The sequence below is a fragment of the Callorhinus ursinus genome, unplaced genomic scaffold, assembly GCF_003265705.2.
Source record: "Callorhinus ursinus isolate GAN/ISIS: 27379988/994484 unplaced genomic scaffold, GSC_fseal_2.0 scaffold26, whole genome shotgun sequence".
In the NCBI taxonomy this organism is placed as follows: Eukaryota; Metazoa; Chordata; class Mammalia; order Carnivora; family Otariidae; genus Callorhinus; species Callorhinus ursinus.
Window position 1 is genome coordinate 13,229,860 of NW_027397088.1, and position 18,837 is coordinate 13,248,696.

General features: G+C 39.1%; 1 protein-coding gene across 3 annotated transcripts in view; it reads left to right on the forward strand.

Moving 5' to 3' along the window:
* Positions 1–14,208: 14,208 nt before the first annotated feature.
* PHACTR1 (phosphatase and actin regulator 1) overlaps positions 14,209–18,837 on the forward strand; it is a 554,233-nt gene continuing 549,604 nt past the window's right edge. For 2 of the 3 annotated variants that reach the window (XR_012373825.1, XM_073877583.1), the window contains exons 1-2: positions 14,209–14,333; positions 16,186–16,338. Coding sequence is in view for 2 of the 3 variants with exons in the window: in XM_073877583.1 (XP_073733684.1) it covers positions 16,236–16,338 (103 nt within the window). In the remaining variant the exon portion in view is untranslated. The remainder of the gene's footprint in view (positions 14,334–16,185; positions 16,339–18,837) is intronic. The other variant, XM_073877585.1, reaches the window with a different exon arrangement.

Consider the following 18,837-nt stretch of genomic DNA (forward strand, 5'->3'; position numbering starts at 1 on the left):
TATTTGTTTTATAACATTTCCTTTACCAAACTAGAGCCACCACATCATTTCTGCCCTAAGAACTCTATTGTTTCTTTGTTGTTTTTAAGCACAAGTCCTTTTGAATCAACTAAAGAAATGGCAAAATGAACAGGTAACACTAAATTGTCACCAGTGTTGCCTCCTTTATTCTTTTGTTCAATAAATATTTTTTATTTCTTTAAGCTCAAATTGATTGCTTAGCTGCCCCGGAGAGCAACAGAGTTAAGAGATGTCAATTTAGCAAGTGGAAAAAATAAATACTCATGTATTAGGATGAATTCAAATGCATAAAGGGTGGTTCTTATTAGGTTAATGTGGTTGCTTGCCTCTATACCTTCATTCCACAGTTAGTCTCAGATGAAAGCTCATCATCATAAAAGCAACTCAAGATCCTTCCCAAAAAAGGTGAGGGAGTTTCAAAGGTATTCTTATTGTAGCATGCTTTACATAGCTTTTCAGGCATTGCAGTTTGAAGAAAGCCAAATTTCCAAGCTAAATTCTATAAGTGGAAATCGGAGGCTATGGTTAAGTGAACAGAAATAGAATTGACAACCTAAATGCGTCAACATCCATGAAAAGTGACATCAGCAGGTTTGGTGTGCCACTGCTTTTTTTTTTTTTTTTTAAGGTGAGTAGGTGTTTAAAACTTTTAAATGTTTAGAAAGTGTTCTCTTCAGCTTATTTTTCTTTATGTAATTTTTTTAACAAGAAAGAAGTTCTTTGCAAGGATTAGAAGATACGTTAGCACCAACAAACGTAAAATCAGGTATCTGGCTAAAAACAAGGACATCCAAAAAGACTATAGTCCTCTCTCCCAAGAAATATAATTTGGGGATTATTATCATAGTCCCAAATAATCAGAAGAGGCCTCTGCACCTTGGATCTGATCATGAGTATCTACAGAGCTGCCCGCCATACAATATTATCACCACTTGGCTATTCATGAACCATTCAGTAAGTCTCCTTGCTGATAACCAAAGGGCTTCTTAATGAATTTTTTAAGAGGATAGAACAGATGAATTTAAAGTTTCAAGCACAAAAAGATGAAAACATTCCCAGGCAATCTCTTCTATCATTCTGCATAGGTTTGTAGATGTTATTACCTTTAAAATGAATTTGTGAGCCCAGAAGAGAATATGTAGGTTGTTCTATCAAAATATTTTACCTCTACTGGTGAAAGGCAATCAGTAGAACTCTTGATGAAGCAAAGTTAATCCCTCCATTCTCTTTGTACCCTAAGTGCCAAGTATGTGTCTTTATTATAGGACATTCATGTTTATTGTATTTTGAATCTATTTACTTCAGTAGACTGTGAATTCTTTGAATGCAGGCATTTTATTTTTAACCATTTCTGGATGTTAGCACCTCACCAGTGTCAGATGCTTTTGCAGACCAAAAGTGGTTCAGTACCTGTAATTTCATATTGTTTAATTTAATAATTGTTCAAATTTTGATGAATAAATACTCAATCAATTACTTCACAATATTCCATTTAGCAGGGTTGGACTTCTCAAAAAGAAAGTCAGCATCTATTCCACAACTTTGATGTTTTACAATGGTTATGAAATGATAGGAAGTATCAATTATTCAACTGCCAACTTGATACTATAGGGATTTGCCCAGTTATTGTGACAAATAATTCAGCCCTAATAGAGATCAAACCATGGAACACTACATCAAAAACTAATGTGTAATGTACGGTGATTAACATGACATTTTTTTTAAAAAAGCTAAAAAAATAGAGATAAAATAAGACCTCTGTGCCTCATTATTTTCTGATAAATGAATTAAAGTTTTGTAGATCTTTTGAATAGGAGAATGTTTGTTTCTAGAAACAGTTTTTCATTCAGTGTGTGCATGTTTATGTGCTATATATATATTGTTCTCCATATATAGATTTTTCTCAACATTTCTTAAGAGCAGACAAAAACTGAAGTGGAAAAAATTAACTCTGGAAAGTTTAAGTGAGATTTTTGAGGAAGATGCCTCCTTCTGAAGACAACTTCAGAGAGATTCAAACCAGTCAATAAAAGGATACCAGGCTCAAAATAAATTGGATAGAGCCATATTTTTCTTAGTTGTATTGCCCAAGTGATGATATGAAAAATCCTTTATACCATTTAACAATATATTTCAACAATAGCTCATTCTGTGAAACAAGATAACCACATAAACATTCCAAAGGACCATTTTTACTTTTGAATGGATGTTTCTATCTCACTTAAATGATATGTTGGCTTTGAAGCCACTCTAATTTAGTTTAATATCTCAAAAATAGACCTTCTTTTATATATATATATATATGTATATATATATATATATTCTCTTCTTTTAAAACCAGTTTACTTCCAGTATTAGTATTCAAAATGACTTGCTGCTATGAAAAACAATTACAGCAAGAATTGCTTTTCCTCTAATGTAGAAGTCTCACAATATGCTGTCCATGTTTAGAGTAAGAAAGATACAGGATGCCTGGGTGGCTCAGTTGGTTAAGCGTCTGCCTTCGGCTCAGGTCATGATCCAGGGTCCTGGGATCGAGTCCTGTGTTGGGCTCCCTGCTCAGCGGGGAGTCTGTTTCACCCTCTCCCTCTGCCCCTCCCCCCCAATTGTGCTCTCTCTCTCTCTCTCCAAATAAAATGTTTAAGAAAAAAAAAAAAGAGTAAGAAAGATACAGTATAACTCCTTCCCAAGGATTGGAAATACCATTGGGTTGGGTTAAGTGTTTAGAAGTCAGCCTTTCAATCTCCCAGAACATTAACTGAAATGTATGAGGTAGAAAAATGGACATTAAAATCAATTAACTCTTGGGGCACCTGGGTGGCTCAGTCAGTTAAGTGTTGGACTCTTGATTTCAGCTCAGGTCATGATCTCAGAGTCTGAGGATCAAGCTGGTGTTAGGCTCCATGCTCAGCAGGGAGTCTGCTGCTGAGATTTTTTTTCCCCTCTGCCACTCCCCCTGCTCCCCCCACTTCTCTCTCTCTAAAATAAATAAATCTTTTTTTAAAAAAGTTTTAAAAAAAATTAACTTTTCTTTCAATTAAAAAAATAACTTTCTTTTTTGCACTGTTGATGGGAATATAAAATGGTACAGCCACAATGGAAAAACAGTATGGCAGTTCCTCAGAAAAATTAAAAATAGAACTCCCATATGACCCAGTAATTCCACTTCTGGGAATAAACCTAAAGAATTGAAAGCAGAACTTGAAGAGGTATTTGTAAACCCACATTCTCAGCAGTATTATTCACAATTGCCAGAAGGTAGAAGCAACCCATGTGGCCATTAGCAGATGAATAGATAAACAAAATGTGGTATATCCATAAATAGAATATTATTCAGCCTTAGAAAGGAAGAAAATTCTGACACATGCTATAACATGGACAAACTTTGAAGACGTTAGGCTGAGTGAAATAAGCCAGTCACAAAAGGACAAATACAATATGATTCCACTTATATATGGTACGTAGAATAGTTGAATTCATACAGACAGAAAGTAGAAGGATGGTTGCCAGAGACTGGGAAGAGCAAGGAATGGGGAGTTATTGTTTAGTGGGTACAGGGTTCAGTTTTGCAAAACAAAGAGTTTTAAAGATAGATGGTGGTGATGGTTTCACAACAATATAGGTGTACTTCATACCACTGAACTCTACACTTTAAAATGGTGAGATGGTAAATTTTATGTTATGCATACTGTACAACAATTTAACATTTTTTAATTAAAAAAAATGCATCACCAAAAGGCACTATCCATTGTCTTGGTCAGAATAGACACACACAGCCACACGTGGGTAGCACAATGAATATTCTGAATCAGACACAATAGTTAGTGATACCGGGCGTGGAACCCAAACATCTGTGCTTTTGCTTGGGCTCTGTGACTTACCAGCGCAGATGAGTCCACTCAGTTCTTAGGCTTTACATCAACCCCTTCTGTAAAACGAAGTCATAATCCCACTCCTGGTTTCCATATGATGTAGTCATGAGAATCAAATGATGATTTTTCAACTGAAAAATCCATGTCAAGTTGGAAGGTGGGTAGGGTCCAACAAAGGGCTTTTATGCCGGGAGACTCTATCTACTCTATCTATTAATAAATGGAGATGTTTAAAATGGTAGACAATCTGAAGAAGGCCTAGTGGACACTCCTTTCCCTTCTTAGCTGAATGGCCTTATGGAGAAGTCCACCTTAAATCTACCTTGGTTTTACCACCTAAGAACCTATTTCTTGTGTAATGTAGGCAAGTTACATTATCTCTTTGCACTTTGGTGTTCTCATCTGTTAAATGAGAATAACAATCAGTAATTACCTTGGGGGTTGAGACTAAGGTAGATCACAGTGCTTAAAACAGTTCACCTGGCTGTCAACAAATTTAGCAATAGAACATCACCTCCATACATACCCTATGGCATTGGTTCTCAAATTTTAATGTGCACATCAATTTCTTGAAAAGCTTGTTAAAATGCAGATTCTGAAACAGTAGGTCTGGGGTGGGGCCCAAGATTCTATGGTTCCCAAGTGCCCAGGTAATGCTGATGCTGTTCATCCATGGACACATTTGAGCAGCAAGATTCTATACCATGGGTCTCACAGTGTGATTCACTTCTAAATATTCTGGTCTCACTTTACAAAAAGAAATAAAAGAGTCAGAAAGTTTAATCAGGCCTCAGTTCTATTGACTTCAGTTCTGAAAATTCTAGACTCTTTGAGTAATAAGTTACTTTTGACCTACAGACTCAATCATTTAACATCTCCATCTTACATGAGAGGGAAAGAAAAGCCCACAGCTGATGAGTCATGTGCCTATCATCACTGAGCAATAGATTTAGGATCAACACCTGGGGTTCTTAGTTCCCAATACTCACACTTCCCAGGAATATAGTGATTGACGACAGAGTCTTAACCCAACAGCCCCGTAGACATACATCCTAATTGAGGAAGTTTGGGAGACAGAGGGACAATGGTTGGCCTCTAGAAAGAAGCCAGTGGCATATCCTGCTTCGTTCTGTTCCAAAATGTTCCTCTGAACCTTCCCAAAGGTACGAAAATGAATGACTAATCCACATTTTGTCAATATCTTAAAATCTAAGCAAGTTTTATGCAAAACATCCCAGACCATTTCCACTCTGATAATGATTTTTCCTTGGAAATTCAAAAACACTCAACCAGGATTCAGGCTTGTTTGGCCTTTGGACCTTTGAATCTCAGGCTTCAGGGTCTTAGTCTTACTCTTTAAAACAGAACCACTGGGGTCCTCCTTGAAGAACAGACAGTAATGGTGACAGCCAACACCTAGGGCCTATGAGACAGTCGACGCAGAGGGGGACTTTCTCCACACCCATGACTAACCACTCCAGCTTCCTGAGAATGTGTTATAAATGTTCCCAGAGCTGCGTTGCAGCCCAGTGGGTGCTTTCTTGGCTCTGTCTCACCACATATGTTATCTTCATGGTAGCTGCTCCCAAAAAGGGTTGTAACTCAAGGGAATCTCTTCACAGATTCAAGTCTGGCTTTCAAACAAGGAGCTCTCAAACCTGTCAAATCAGGGAAGCAGACGGTATCTCTATTTTGGGGTACATTTTCCCTCTGGGTGTGTAAAGGTTTCCTTCGGGAGGACTCTTCCCTTTTACATTCATGGGTTTGACGCTTGCATGTTGGAAACCAACTCTGTGTCTAAGACACTGATCCTTTTCAAGGTGTACAATTCAGTGAAGTTCAGGTTGAATCCATTGGGAGGGGATAGTGGGGGGCGGGGGTACACAATGCATAGCTTAATGTACACAGCATGTAGCATTAGTTGAATACTTCTGTTGGTTGCCATAGGAATGAGAAGACTTTTGATTTTAAATCATAGTTCCTCTGGAGCTATGTTAAAAATGTGACTGTGGATTCTTGCTGTTTACAGCTAGGAGCTTTTTAAATCAAGAGCTCTTAAAAAAATGCAGCCCAAATGTTTACCCTACCAAAGGAGGTTACACTAACCTGAAAAAAATGTCACTCCCAAGGCCCTATCAGCTAAAGAACATGGACTTCTTCCAACTACCTTGGGCATCACAACTTCCAAGCTAGTGAAAAACAATGTGGTCCTGTTATTTTTCTTCCAGAAGGGATTTGTGAAATACACAAAAACTGGTGGTAACTCCCCCAAGGCAGTTGTCATTAAATTGTCGCGGGATGGGTGGAGGGGGGTCGCAGGGGAATATTTTTTTTTTCTCTAAAGATTTTATTTATTTACTCATGACAGACAGGGAGAGAGAGAGAGAGGCAGAGGCAGAGGGAGAAGCAGGCTCCCCGCCGAGCAGGGAACCCAATGCGGGACTCGATCCCAGGACCTTGGGATCATGACCTGAGCCGAAGGCAGATGCCCAACATCTAAGCCACCCAGGCGCCCCACAGGGGAATATTTTTTTTTTAAATAAGCAATTGATCTAAAACCCATAGTTCTTGAAATCATTTTTTTAAAGATTTTATTTATTTATTTGAAAGAGAGTGAGCACAAGTTGGGGGGGGTGCGCAGAGGAAGAAGCAGGCTCCCTGCTGAGCAGGGAGCCAGACTCTGGGCTCTATCCCAGGACCCTGGGATCTTGACCTGAGCCAAAGGTAGACACTTAACTGACTGAGCCGCCCAGAGGCCCTTGAAATCATTTTTTTAAATTGTTTGGTAAAACATAATGTTTTTACCAACCCTTCTGTGTTGGGTTCCTCCATCAGTTGGCCCCTTCATCATTTTAATCACTAATTCAAAGTTCTGACATAGATTACCAATCTGCAATTTTAGGGTTAAACACTGTGCTAAGTTTGATTAGTGTCTACTCCTCCATTCTCCCACCATCAACTAGATGCTGCCTTTTTCATCTAATTTGAAAAGCTATGGATAAATTAAATATGTTAAAAGTTGTGCATCTTATATAAAGCTTCCCAATCGGCATATGCCAAGTTGTTGCCCCCCAAGCCCTGGATGGCTGAGCCCCCAAAGCTGACTGCCCCTGAACATATCTACTCATTTACACATATGATCATTTTCAGTGTATGCCTTAATATGAAAAAAGTTGGGTCTAGTTTATTAATGTATTCCCAACAACTCATGCATTGCCTGGCACATGGTGAATGATAAACAATTATCCCCAATTAAATAATTACAAATAAATGAATAGTGACTGAACATTTAGACCAGACACTACCCCTGGAAAAATAGAAACTTCTCGTGTTGAGCTTTTTATTACGCAATGGATAAAGGGCCTATTCTGCTCCAAGTGTGTGTGTGTGTGTGTGTGTGTGTGTGTGTATATATATATATATATATATATATATATATATATAGTCATTTAATTTGGCTGAGGAAAGAGATGAGTTTATGAGAAAGAGTGGCCAAAATTCTGCTATAGTTTGTAACTCCCTGTTGCAGGAAAAGGAAAGCAGAGTGGTAGAAAGAAAAACAGCTGCCCTTTTGGTGAGGATATGTTGGCAGGGGTTCTAGATGCTCCCCTCCTTTGCGTGGCTCTCTAGAAAAAGAACACACATGGAAGAGCTCATCAAGTCCACCAGCTCTCTGTGGGGGGAAGATAATTATAATAATTAACACTCTGGGGCGCTTACTATGGGCCAGGTACCATTCTAGATGCATCTAGAGGTAATATTTCAAAAATACATGAGACAAATGTGGTTGGGGTGCATGGGATGGGATGTCTTACTCTCACAACTCCTTATATTTCTAAGCTGTTGAAGAAATATTTTAAAGTAATACCTAACCTAGATGCTTCCTGTGTGTCAGGTTCTCTGTTGTCTACATAGGTTATCTCATTCGATTCTTATTTTTATTTTTATTCTACAGAGATGGAAGATGAGACCTAGAGAAGTTAGCTTGCTCAGCTAACAAGCAGCAAAACCTGGATTCCCAAGCCAATATTTTTAACTACATTACTGCATTGTCTCCAGAATGACTGGAAAACATTTCTTTGGTGTTTATTATATAGCAATGAGTATTTGAAGCTAAATCTGACAATTTTTTTTCCAGTACTAATAATGCTTGTGAAAAATGAAAATTCAGTAAATAGCAATAAGGTTCTCTTTGTTTCAGAAGCAAGCACCCACCTACCATCACTACCCTTTCTAAGCATGGTGGTGGAGATGGGTCTTCTGTTATCTTCAATCCACTAGGAGCAAGGAATGCTGATTTAGAAACCTGATACCTGTGATATGATGCTCCTCAGTGCCTTTGGGTGATAGACCCCAAAGACATTTATCTCTGAAAACAAACCGGGAGCTGTGTCATGAATAATAATAATATTTGTTATGCAAATACCCTTACACATATGCATAGGGAAAATATTTGGTATTAATATTTAAGCACATAGACCTTGTTGTAGAATGTGTCAATATATTAAACACCTAAAAGGGATGAAATAGTTACCAAAGTTTCTTTGATTTATACAGTTTTGTTTGGTTTTTGACCTTGGCATTTGGGAAGGGGAAAAAACGTAGTTCAAGGTTACCACATGTCTAAATTCATTTTGATCATTTTCTTCTTCTGTGTCTGTATATCTCTATCTCTGTCTACCTCTCTGTCTTTTTCTAATCTCTACTTCTACTTGTACATCTCTATCTATTTATCTATCTATCATCTATCTATCTATTTATCTATCCAATCTATCTATTAGTAATCCTCAGTTTGCATAGTAGTATGGGATTTCCAAAATGACCTTGAAATGACCTAAAAATGACTAATACTGTTTTGACACAATTCAAACTCACTCCTTGTGGGCTCTCACTGCTATATTCAATCTTATTTTCCTAATGTTCTTTGGAAGTTCAGGAGCCACATCTTCTGTAGGGTCTATAAGACTCATGCCCTCAGAGATCACTATTCTTTCTTCCTTCAACCCATCTTGGGATATTTTCAAGTTGCTTATCTGGATTTTTAGGAGGACTAGGAAAATGCAATTGAACTTGTGATTAATTTTTCCCCCTCCAGGAGAGTTGAAAACAAACTACACACACACTTTACCCATAAAGAATTGAGGGCAATGTGATTTCTTGCCAGGGCGAATGAGGTCAAATACCATTAAGATACATCTTCAAATTCATGTTTAAAAAAGCTACTACTGTCAATGCATTTCTCCATCAGTAGCTGGCCATTTTCACATCTTCATAGTTAGGGATTTGAGAGTTACAGTAAGTAGAGAGTTGCTTAAGGATTCCTTTCCCTACTCAACATCTCTTCATTTCCCTATTTCCAGATCAATTAGATAAACACTAAGATAGAAATATAATGTATGAGTATTCTTTCTGCCAAGCAAAGAAATTTCTGTATTATAAGAAAGATCAACTTACTAGAATCCAGTTGGCAGAAGAGTACAATGCCATTTTCAACTATTGTTCTTTTCAACTCTGTGAACCAGCCCTTCTACAAGTATTAAAAGAGGGGAAAGAATATTTTCAGAAGTGGGCAGCAAGTGGAGCTAAAGACTTCATTCTTCTTGGCCCTGGCCTCTACCATATTGGCCAATGCCACCTCTCTTCTAATGTGGCTTTCTCCAATGCAGTCCAGAACAGGGGGCTGTGTGATTTTTATTTTGAACAATTTTCCTGCTAACTGAGAACGGGCCAAGGGGGAACAATTTTGACACGATGTTCTTAAATAGGATTTAGAAGTCTGCCTATGGTCCTTTGTGGCAGTGTCAATCCCTGGTCCAAATTAAGATGTTTACACATTTAATGCCCATCTCTGCCAGCTGAATGCAGGCTTACCTCATTTTATTGCACTTTGCTTTATTGCACTTCACAGATACTGTGTTTTTTACAAATTGAAGGTTTCTGACAACACTACATTGAGCAGGTGTATTGGCTCCATTTTTCCAATAGAATTTGTTCACTCACTTCATGTCTCTGGGTTATATTTTGGTGATTCTCACAACATTTCAAACTTTATTATTATTATGTTTGTTATGGTGATCGGTGATCAGTGATCTTTGATGCTGCTATTGCAATTGTTATGGGGCATCACAAACCACACCCATATAAGACGACGTGCCAAATCAATTAATGTGTGTGTTCTGACTGTCCCACCAACTGGCCGTTCTCCTATTTCTCTCCTTCTCAGACCTCCTTATTCCCTGAGATACAACAATATTGAAATGAGGCCAATTAATAATTTTACAGTGGTCTCTAAGTGTCCAAGTGAAAGAGAGTCACACATCTCTCACTTTGAATCAAAGGCTAGAAATGGTTACACTTGGTGAGGAAGGCATGTCAAAAGGTCCTCTGATGAATCTGGACAAAGTCCATTGAAAACGTTCTGGAAAGCATTTGTCCTTCTAGGTGCCATTAAGAACATTTGTGATTCATGGGAAGAGGTCAAAATATTAAGATGAACAGGAGTTTGGAAGAAGTTGATTCCCACACTCAGGCATGAGGGGTTCAAGATGTCAGTGGAGGAAGTCACTGCAGATGTGGTGGAAACAGCAAGAGAGCTAGAGTGAGAAGTGAGCCTGAGGATGGGACTGAATTGCTGTCATCTCATAATAAAACCTAAACAGATGAGGAGGTGCTTCTTATGGGTGAGCAAAGACAGTAGTTTCTTGAGATGGAATTTACTCCTGGTGATGATGCCATGAAGACTGTTGAAATGACAACAAAGGATTTAGAATATGACATAAATTTAGTTGATCAAGCAGCAGCAGGGGATTTGAGAGGATTGATTCCAATTCTGAAAGAAATTTCTACTCTGGGTAAAATGTTTATCAAACAGCATCACAAGCTCCAGCGAAATCATTCATGAAAGGAAGAATCAATTGGTGTGGCAAACTTCATTTTTGTCTTATTTTAAGAACTAGCCACAGCCACCCTCCTTCAGCAACCACCATCCTGACTGGTCAGCAACCATCAACATGGAGGCAAGAACTTCCACTGGCGAAAAGATTGCAAATTCTCTGAAAGCTCAGATGATGATTAGCATTGTTTAGCATTGAAGTATCTTTAAATTAAGATATGTACATTTTTTTAAACATAATGCTATTAAACACCTAATATACTATAGTACAGTGTAAACAACACTGAGAAACCAAAAAATTCACTTGACTTGCTTTATTGTGATATTTACTTCTTTGCAGTGATCTGGAACTGAACCTGCAATATCTCCAAGGTATGCCTATACCTGGCACCTTATACATATGTGAGGCCTCAAAACATGACTACATGCTTACATGGAATATAATTAGGCTCCTCCTCCCTGTGAGACATTGTTTTTCCCAGTCTACCCTCCCAACTCTTGCAGCCTTCATTAGCTTTCCAACTATCATCAAAACCTTCTCACAAGAAAAGTCTGGAAATTCATCTACTTTAAAGTAAAAGTAACTGACGATGGCTTAAAGTGTTTCATCTCCCAGGGAGAGTTCAATATGGATAAAACCTCAGATAAAATGTTTGCAGTCTCCTACCATTTAATGACAACCCTTAGTGAGCAGGGAAGGAGAGACTTCTTTTGAGGGATGGGTTAAAAAATAAGAGAGTGACTTGCCAACCAAAGAGAAACCACTGCTATTGCAACATATTCTGAGGTCAACTATTTGCAGAAATAAAATGAATATATTGTTTTCTATACTTATTTAGGAAGCTAGCACTTAACCAAAGATCTTCAATGTAGGGACCCCACCAAGGAATCCAAAATGCTCCCACACTTTAAGAGAGCTTCTAATATTTTAAAATTAAAGTTGGGTTTGTTGGGGAAAGAGAAACTTCCCCAAGATTTCATGCAGAGAGAAGGCAGAACTTCATATAGTTCACCACAAATATAAAACATTGTCTGCTAGAGAGCTCTGGAATACAGTGAAGCAATTAAACAAGTAAAATTAATTATAAAATTGTTGATAACACAAAATTCTTCATCTCTTAGTAAACAGTAAACCCAGACTGACTCTGACGGAAGCCAATACGATGATACCAAAAGAACAAAAAAGCCAGTTGTCTACTTACAAATCATGTGACTTCCTTTCCCAAAATGTCTAGGTCTTATGCCATCCAATAGAATAAATAAGTATACCCCAAAATTAATTAATGCAAGCTGATATCTTTCCTGGTCTCCAGATTCCATCGTGAAATATACCTCCATTTTGAATTAATCAAATACTGCTTCCCTTTGTACTCATACACATATGCTCTTGTCACCAAACTGAATAGCAAGTATACATATCTCTGCCATGTCGTGTATTTGTAAAAATCCTGGATTATTTTTTTCAGTCTTACAGTTCCAAACTTCCATATTATAACACCTTTGGTGTAAAAGATATAACTCTACTTTGGCCTCTTTTAAAATAATTTTTTATTTCTTGCTCACAGGATATGTTAACATTGTCTGAGTTAACTTTTCAAGCTGATGTCTTGAAGATGATTTGGGCTGAACTGTTCAGTGCTACATAAGTGTTAGTCTGAATCCTTGCTCTAACTTCACCTTCCGGTTCTATTATACCTCAGAACAATGGATCATTATAAATGTTGCTTTTGAGCAGATTAAAGTTACAAAACAGAGCTGAGCTGATCAGATCATGACATTGGCTTTTGAACATTACAATGCTTCCCACTTTTAAAAATAATTCCTCACCCAGATATTCCTATATGCAATCTATATCTATTCTCTCAGAGAATAAAAGCATTTTTTGAAAATCTATTTCAGAAGCTGGTCATATTATGTTTTTTAAAAAAAAAAACCCAGTTGCTAATTATTTATTAAAATGAAGTCCCCATTTTGCAAGTGAAGAATCATCTCCTTCTCAAATATATTTCTTTCTCTAAGTTGAAATTTTCCTCTCTGAGTTTTCTTAAATCATGGTCCTTTCATATTGCATGTACATTGTGTAAGACACTTCAAATTTACCTTTCTTGAGGGTCAAGTCTCCAGAAATGATTTACTTCCAAACCCATCCCCCAACCTCTGGAAATCAACTCTATTTTTCAAATTTCCAATTTAGCATCTCTGTCTTCAATCATTCATCTGCACTCACCTAAATGTTCGGTGTTTGTCAGCAGCAGTAGATTGCACATTTCTCTCTCCCCATCTCTCTCTCTCTCACCTATGAGTCATTACAATTTCAGTGGATTCACAATAGAGAGTTCAGAATCTGTCGCCCACACCTCAATGTAAGCTAAAGAAACCAGAAGACAGCTTTCTCCTCTTGTAAATGTCAAGTGATCAGCATGTCTCCAATGGAGGCTGAATAGAAATGTAACCTTACAAAAAGTAAGTCCTTGGGTCTGGGCAAAGCATTGAGTATGCTGCTCCAAAGTGTACTTTCCCTGCAAGAACATGTGATTGGTAGTTTTAGCTTCCTCTTTCATCAGGCTTAATTCAGCAGCCCCAGCTTGGTATCTGATTTGTTCTGATTGGGTGGGAGAGCCCACAAGACAAACAGCAGATTTTCAGGTTTGTCTCAAAAGCAACCGGAAGAACTGTGTCTGTGGGAGGGAGGAGTGTGGTGGCCTTCCATCCAAGACTTCTCAAATGTACCTTCTTTTTTCTTAACAATCCAACATACCGCACACCATGCCACACTTATTACTAATTCTTGGTCAACAAAGGGTCAAAAACCCACTATCGGGCTTTCATTTGGCTCTCATTATGCCTTTCATGAGCACATCTCCAAGTATTGTGTCTAAAAGTCCTTCCCTAGGTCTGGTAGGGAGGATATCCCACCAGAATAAGCTCAGGTATCTAACCAAAGTTTCCTTTTGCTGTTGGGTTTACTTTGTTACATTCAGACAGAAAAGAATGCTTTTAGACAGATTGGCATGATTTGGGCTGGAGCTTTGACCAAGCAGTCAGAGGCAGGAAGGGGAAGAAAGGCCAGGAAGAGGGAGGGGGTGAAATCAGATGTTCACTTTATATTTCACTCCAGAAAACAGCTCACAATTATAATTACCCACCTTGTTTTGCAGCTCAGAATAAAAGTGGCGTTGCACCAACCCCTACCCAAGCAGCCATCGTGATTAGAAAGTACTCCCCACCTTGGAGAACTGAGGAGACATGAGCATAATTTTAAATGCAAATTAAATTGAGGGGGTAGCAGAGAGAACACATAAAAGACAGTAAAACAAAACCTTTCAATTTTCTTAAATTAGCAGTCTAATGTGTTCTAAAGAGCAGCTCCACTCAGATCTCTTTTTAAGGGTTGCATTTCATCACAATATAAAATGGGCAAATCCATCACTTGCCTCTGCTCAGTGCTCTTGAATTGAGATTGAAGGGAAAATTAGAAGCTGTTCATTTGGGCTCGCGTGCTCAGCAGCATTGCACAGCTTCATTTGATGCTCTGCGGTGTCCTGCTGGTGAGTATCTGCTAACTTCAGGACTCTTCCTTTCCTGTCTCATTTTTGGCTACCTTTCTTTTCTGTGGGGTGGGGGGACAGCTCCCAAAAGAGCTATGTTATAATGCATTTTTTAAAAGCTGGGAAATTTCAGGCAGCTTTTTCAGCTTCTTCCAGTGACTGATTCGCAGAAGGAAAGAGAGTTATTTTCAGCCGCGATGCTGGTGACTGATCTATGTATTAATTATAACAGGGGAACATTTAACATATGCTAAGCTCAAACAGCCTTTCCCTACAACGAAGAGCCAGTGTCAGGGTAAGAACTGGGTGCCCCCCCAACAATTGCTAGACAACTTTTCTATCCTACTCATTGTTTAATCATGTAATTCTGTTGCAACTGCAAATCAAACTGTGACTTGGGGCTATAAACATAAATTATTAAAGCCAAAACCCGTTTTTCAAAGACGATGACACTTCTCTGTGTAAGAGATGGACGGGGTGATAGGGACCAGACCACATGCTGGTTACATGTAGATTTTGATGGTGATGATTTTGTGCCCAAGTTTTATACGGGAAACTGGTCATTTTCTTCCTTCAGAGTGGAGGATACAAAGAGGCTGAGGCTGGCGTCACCTTCTGTTGCTAAGGTAACATGCTCTGGCCATTTTATGTGATAAAGGAGGTCCAGTGGACTGTATATATTATTCATCACTGTTCCAATCAAACAATCAAAATTGTTTACTTTCATTGGGAATTTAGTGAGATCAAAGACACTCCAGCTGAAATTTTTCTTGCTTTTACTGCCAGCAGTTAGTCCTTGATTTTTTTTTTCCTCTTGCAGTAAGTATGATTTGCTGTTCGGGTACCTTTGGGTATTTTTTAAAGTCTCCTCTTACCAAATTTGGGTTCTTATATTAAAATATGCACTGTTAGAAAGAGGAACAAATTGGATTAGCCATCTGAGCTTGATTTTTAATGACTTGGTCTTATAAATTCTTTCCAAAAAACATCCTGCAGAAATAGAGACACTTCATGTGTGCAAGTATCAGGGAAAGGCTACATATGCTAAAAAGAACCCAACAGGCTGAATGCTTTTTAATGAAGTGCATCAGCTTCCTGACAGGCTAGTGCATGATAATATTATGGAGATCGTTGCCTACAAACCAGGATTCTTTCTCAAAAGCAGCCTGGGTCAAGGGCAAGCAGGTGATGATACTGTAGCACTTTATAAAATGTGCTGAAGGGAATCACCAAAAAGGAAGGAATCCAACGCATTTTTTACAGCAAACATGTCAGCATGTGTCATAAACGCAAGGCACCTATAAGTGGAGGCTCGGATTCCCAGACGATTCTCGCTGTTCTAGGGGAGTCGGAACTCCCTGGACCAACTGAGGATTAGTTCAGAACGGCTGACACTTAACGGTGCCATTCATCAGACAGACCTTTTGAAAACGGATAGCATATGAATTTAACAGCCTATTTTCCAGTTAATTTACAACAAGGAAAGACTGGTATGTTATTTCTCTTTAGCTTGAATCATCTGGTTTGTTTGTTTTTTTTTCTGAGTAGAATATATTTCTTTTAATGAATGCTCATTAAATGTTGCATTTTCTCATACAGTAGGAAAGCTATGTTGAGGGTGGCTTTGGAATTGGAAATGTCAAATGAGGGAGTATTATAATGGGATAATTCTTATTCCAAAATTGTTAATATATCTATACATATATATATATATCCTTATAATATATAACAAATATAATACATTGTATACACATATATGTTTATATATATATGTATGTGTGTGTACATATAGGGTTTTAAACATCTATTTGACAGTCTAAAATATTGTGGATTTTTTTTTCCTTTTTCATAGGCATACAAGTGACTATTTTGTCTTGAAACTCTGCTTTGGGAACATCAAGGATGGATTATCCCAAAATGGATTATTTTCTGGATGTGGAGTCCGCTCATAGACTCTTGGATGTTGAGTCAGCTCAGAGATTCTTCTATAGTCAAGGAGCTCAAGGTAATACAATGGGAGCAAGAGAGTAAACTCCTCTCTTTTGCACGTTGGGTTTATACTGACAGTTCGGTATCTACTGCAGCAGCTTCAGCTGTAGGGCAGAGGGTCAGTAACTGGGATTACTAAATCGAAAACTCATCTCTACCAAACTGTTGCTGAAACTGAGGCAGGCATGTAATAGAATGGATAAACACCAACTTCTGGGATGTCATTTAAAAAAAAAAAAGCGTCCTACCTAACTTTTGACACAAATGCCCCTTGGACAGCTAGGTTAGAAAATGATTTCCCACCTACTTGCACCCAAGGCATAGGTATCCAGAAAGGTATCCGATGCTCCCCGCCTCCCTGCTTCCGGAAAAGGTTAAATTTGCAGCCACTACACTTGAGGAGATCTAGGGCACCCTGATCTATCTGATGGAAATCCAGCTGGATTAGGGGTTCCTGAGATAAGCTTTGCACTTCTAGAGCTGCCTTATCTATTTTAGATGAATTCTGTTACTGCTCGAGGAATTAACAGTGCACTCGGGGAGCAGTGAGGAGCATGCCTATGGTGAAGTGTGGCTGATATGTGCACTTTTATTACATAGTTCAAGATGGTCTGTTAGGCTCTGGTTGGCTTGCTCTTCCTGTTCCACGGTGCATCGAGGATGTTTTGCCAGGGCATTGGAAAGAAGCTGCAGTGTCTTATGGGATCTCCTGACAGGCAGGAGATTTTTTAAAAGTGTATTTTCTCTATTCTATGGAATATTTAGGGTATTCAGTCAAATCAATCTGATGATGGGCATCTCCTGTACGGTACAAGGGATGCACTGAAGAGAAAGGCCATGACCGTATTCTTAAAGAGAAAAGTAGTCAAGTTCTTGGAAGTCATAAGGGAGAACTGAGAAGGAATGCTGTTCGGGGACTTCTGGCATCGCGCACTGTTAGGTGGTGACAGGTATTTCACATGGGGCACTGATGAAATCTGCCTTGGGTTTCCCAGAGGTCTCCTCTGCACTGGTTTTACCTTCCTGGCAAGCCAATCTCCCATGGCAGCCTCGAGTGTTTGCAAGCCTCCTTCTCTGCTTCCATTTTCCTGGGTATGATCCAGGCTTCTTAAAGTCAGGAGGGGCTGGGAAATGATCTGGTTGATTTGCTTGGGTCAGTGCGTTCATCAGCAGAACTTAAATTAGCCAAAGTGATACAACAGCTAATTCTCCTCATGCCTCTGGTTGTATGTAGTCAGCAAATGCTCCTCTCAGGCCCCTAAAGAGACATGAATATGTTGCTGAAGTAGGAGAAGAGGGAGACTCTGGCGAGAACCTCCAGCCTCCCCTGGGTCGGCAAGTAAGAAGACGCTAGAAGTAGATGGAGGAAAGGGGCTGAGGCTCAGTCCCCATGGACGGTCCCGTGTTTAAACATTACCGCGTCTCATCCATTCAGTCTGAGTGGGACAACAATGTTCAGTGGTGGGGTTGTCTACCTGAGCTGTGCAATCATCAGCAGAGGAGGGGAGTCAAGTTTATAAACAGTGTTAAAGATGTCCACTTTGCATGGCAGCAGAGACAGTTGAAGCTTTTCAGAAGCCTGTGGGCTCCGGGCTTCCACGAAAGGAAAGCAGGCAGGGTGTGGGAGGCTCGGAGGACTCAAATCAGCCTGGTGGTTGTCAGCAGATGGAGTTTGGGGGTGGAGTGGTCAGAATTGTCGCCATCCGTGACTGTGGTTTAGACAGCAGAGCTGGAATGACTAGAAAATGCAGGGGAGGTGGTAGCATAAGCCACTGGTGCACCTGACAGCACGTTCATTTTAAGGTAAAATCGGAACGATGTTCCAATCAAAGGATCTTGAATTCGTAGTAAGGTGGAGGGGTCCCGAAACATGATCTATTTTGATTTTTTTAAAACCCCAGCCTTCCTAAATCAGATATCCAGGTGTACAGCCTAGGAGTTTGCATTTTAAGCAAGAGCTCCAGTGATGATTACCTAGCAGCACATAAGTCTAGGGGCCCACATTTAAGGACCAGTCCACCCAGTCCAATTTCTCTCCTGCCTTCCCGGGACAGGAACACTTTCCTCTGCATTAGAGGCAGGATGACACAGTGGTTGCAGACCCAGGACACTGACCGCGGGGGTTCAAATCATGGGTCTGCCACAGTGAACCTGGACAAGCTTACCTCTTTGATCTGAATTTCCCTCCCCTGAAAAAGACAGAAACCATAATAGTGCCCAGTTCCTCAGTTGACTAGAGCCTTAATGAAGTAAGATTTTAAAGTACCAAAACTGTCTGCCACATAAGAAATGCTACACATCAGCAAATCGGTAAAATAAACATCCCTGGCAAAACACTATCCCCTCCTCTGCTTGAAATTTCATAAGGAAGCCACTGCCAAACAAGAATGTAGCTTGATAGGTGTTTAATCTCCTGTTTTTAGCAAAAAAAAGAAAGAAAAAGAAAGAAAGAAAGAAAGAGAAAGAAGGAAAGAAAGAAAGAAAGAAAGAAAGAAAGAAAGAAAGAAAGAAAGAA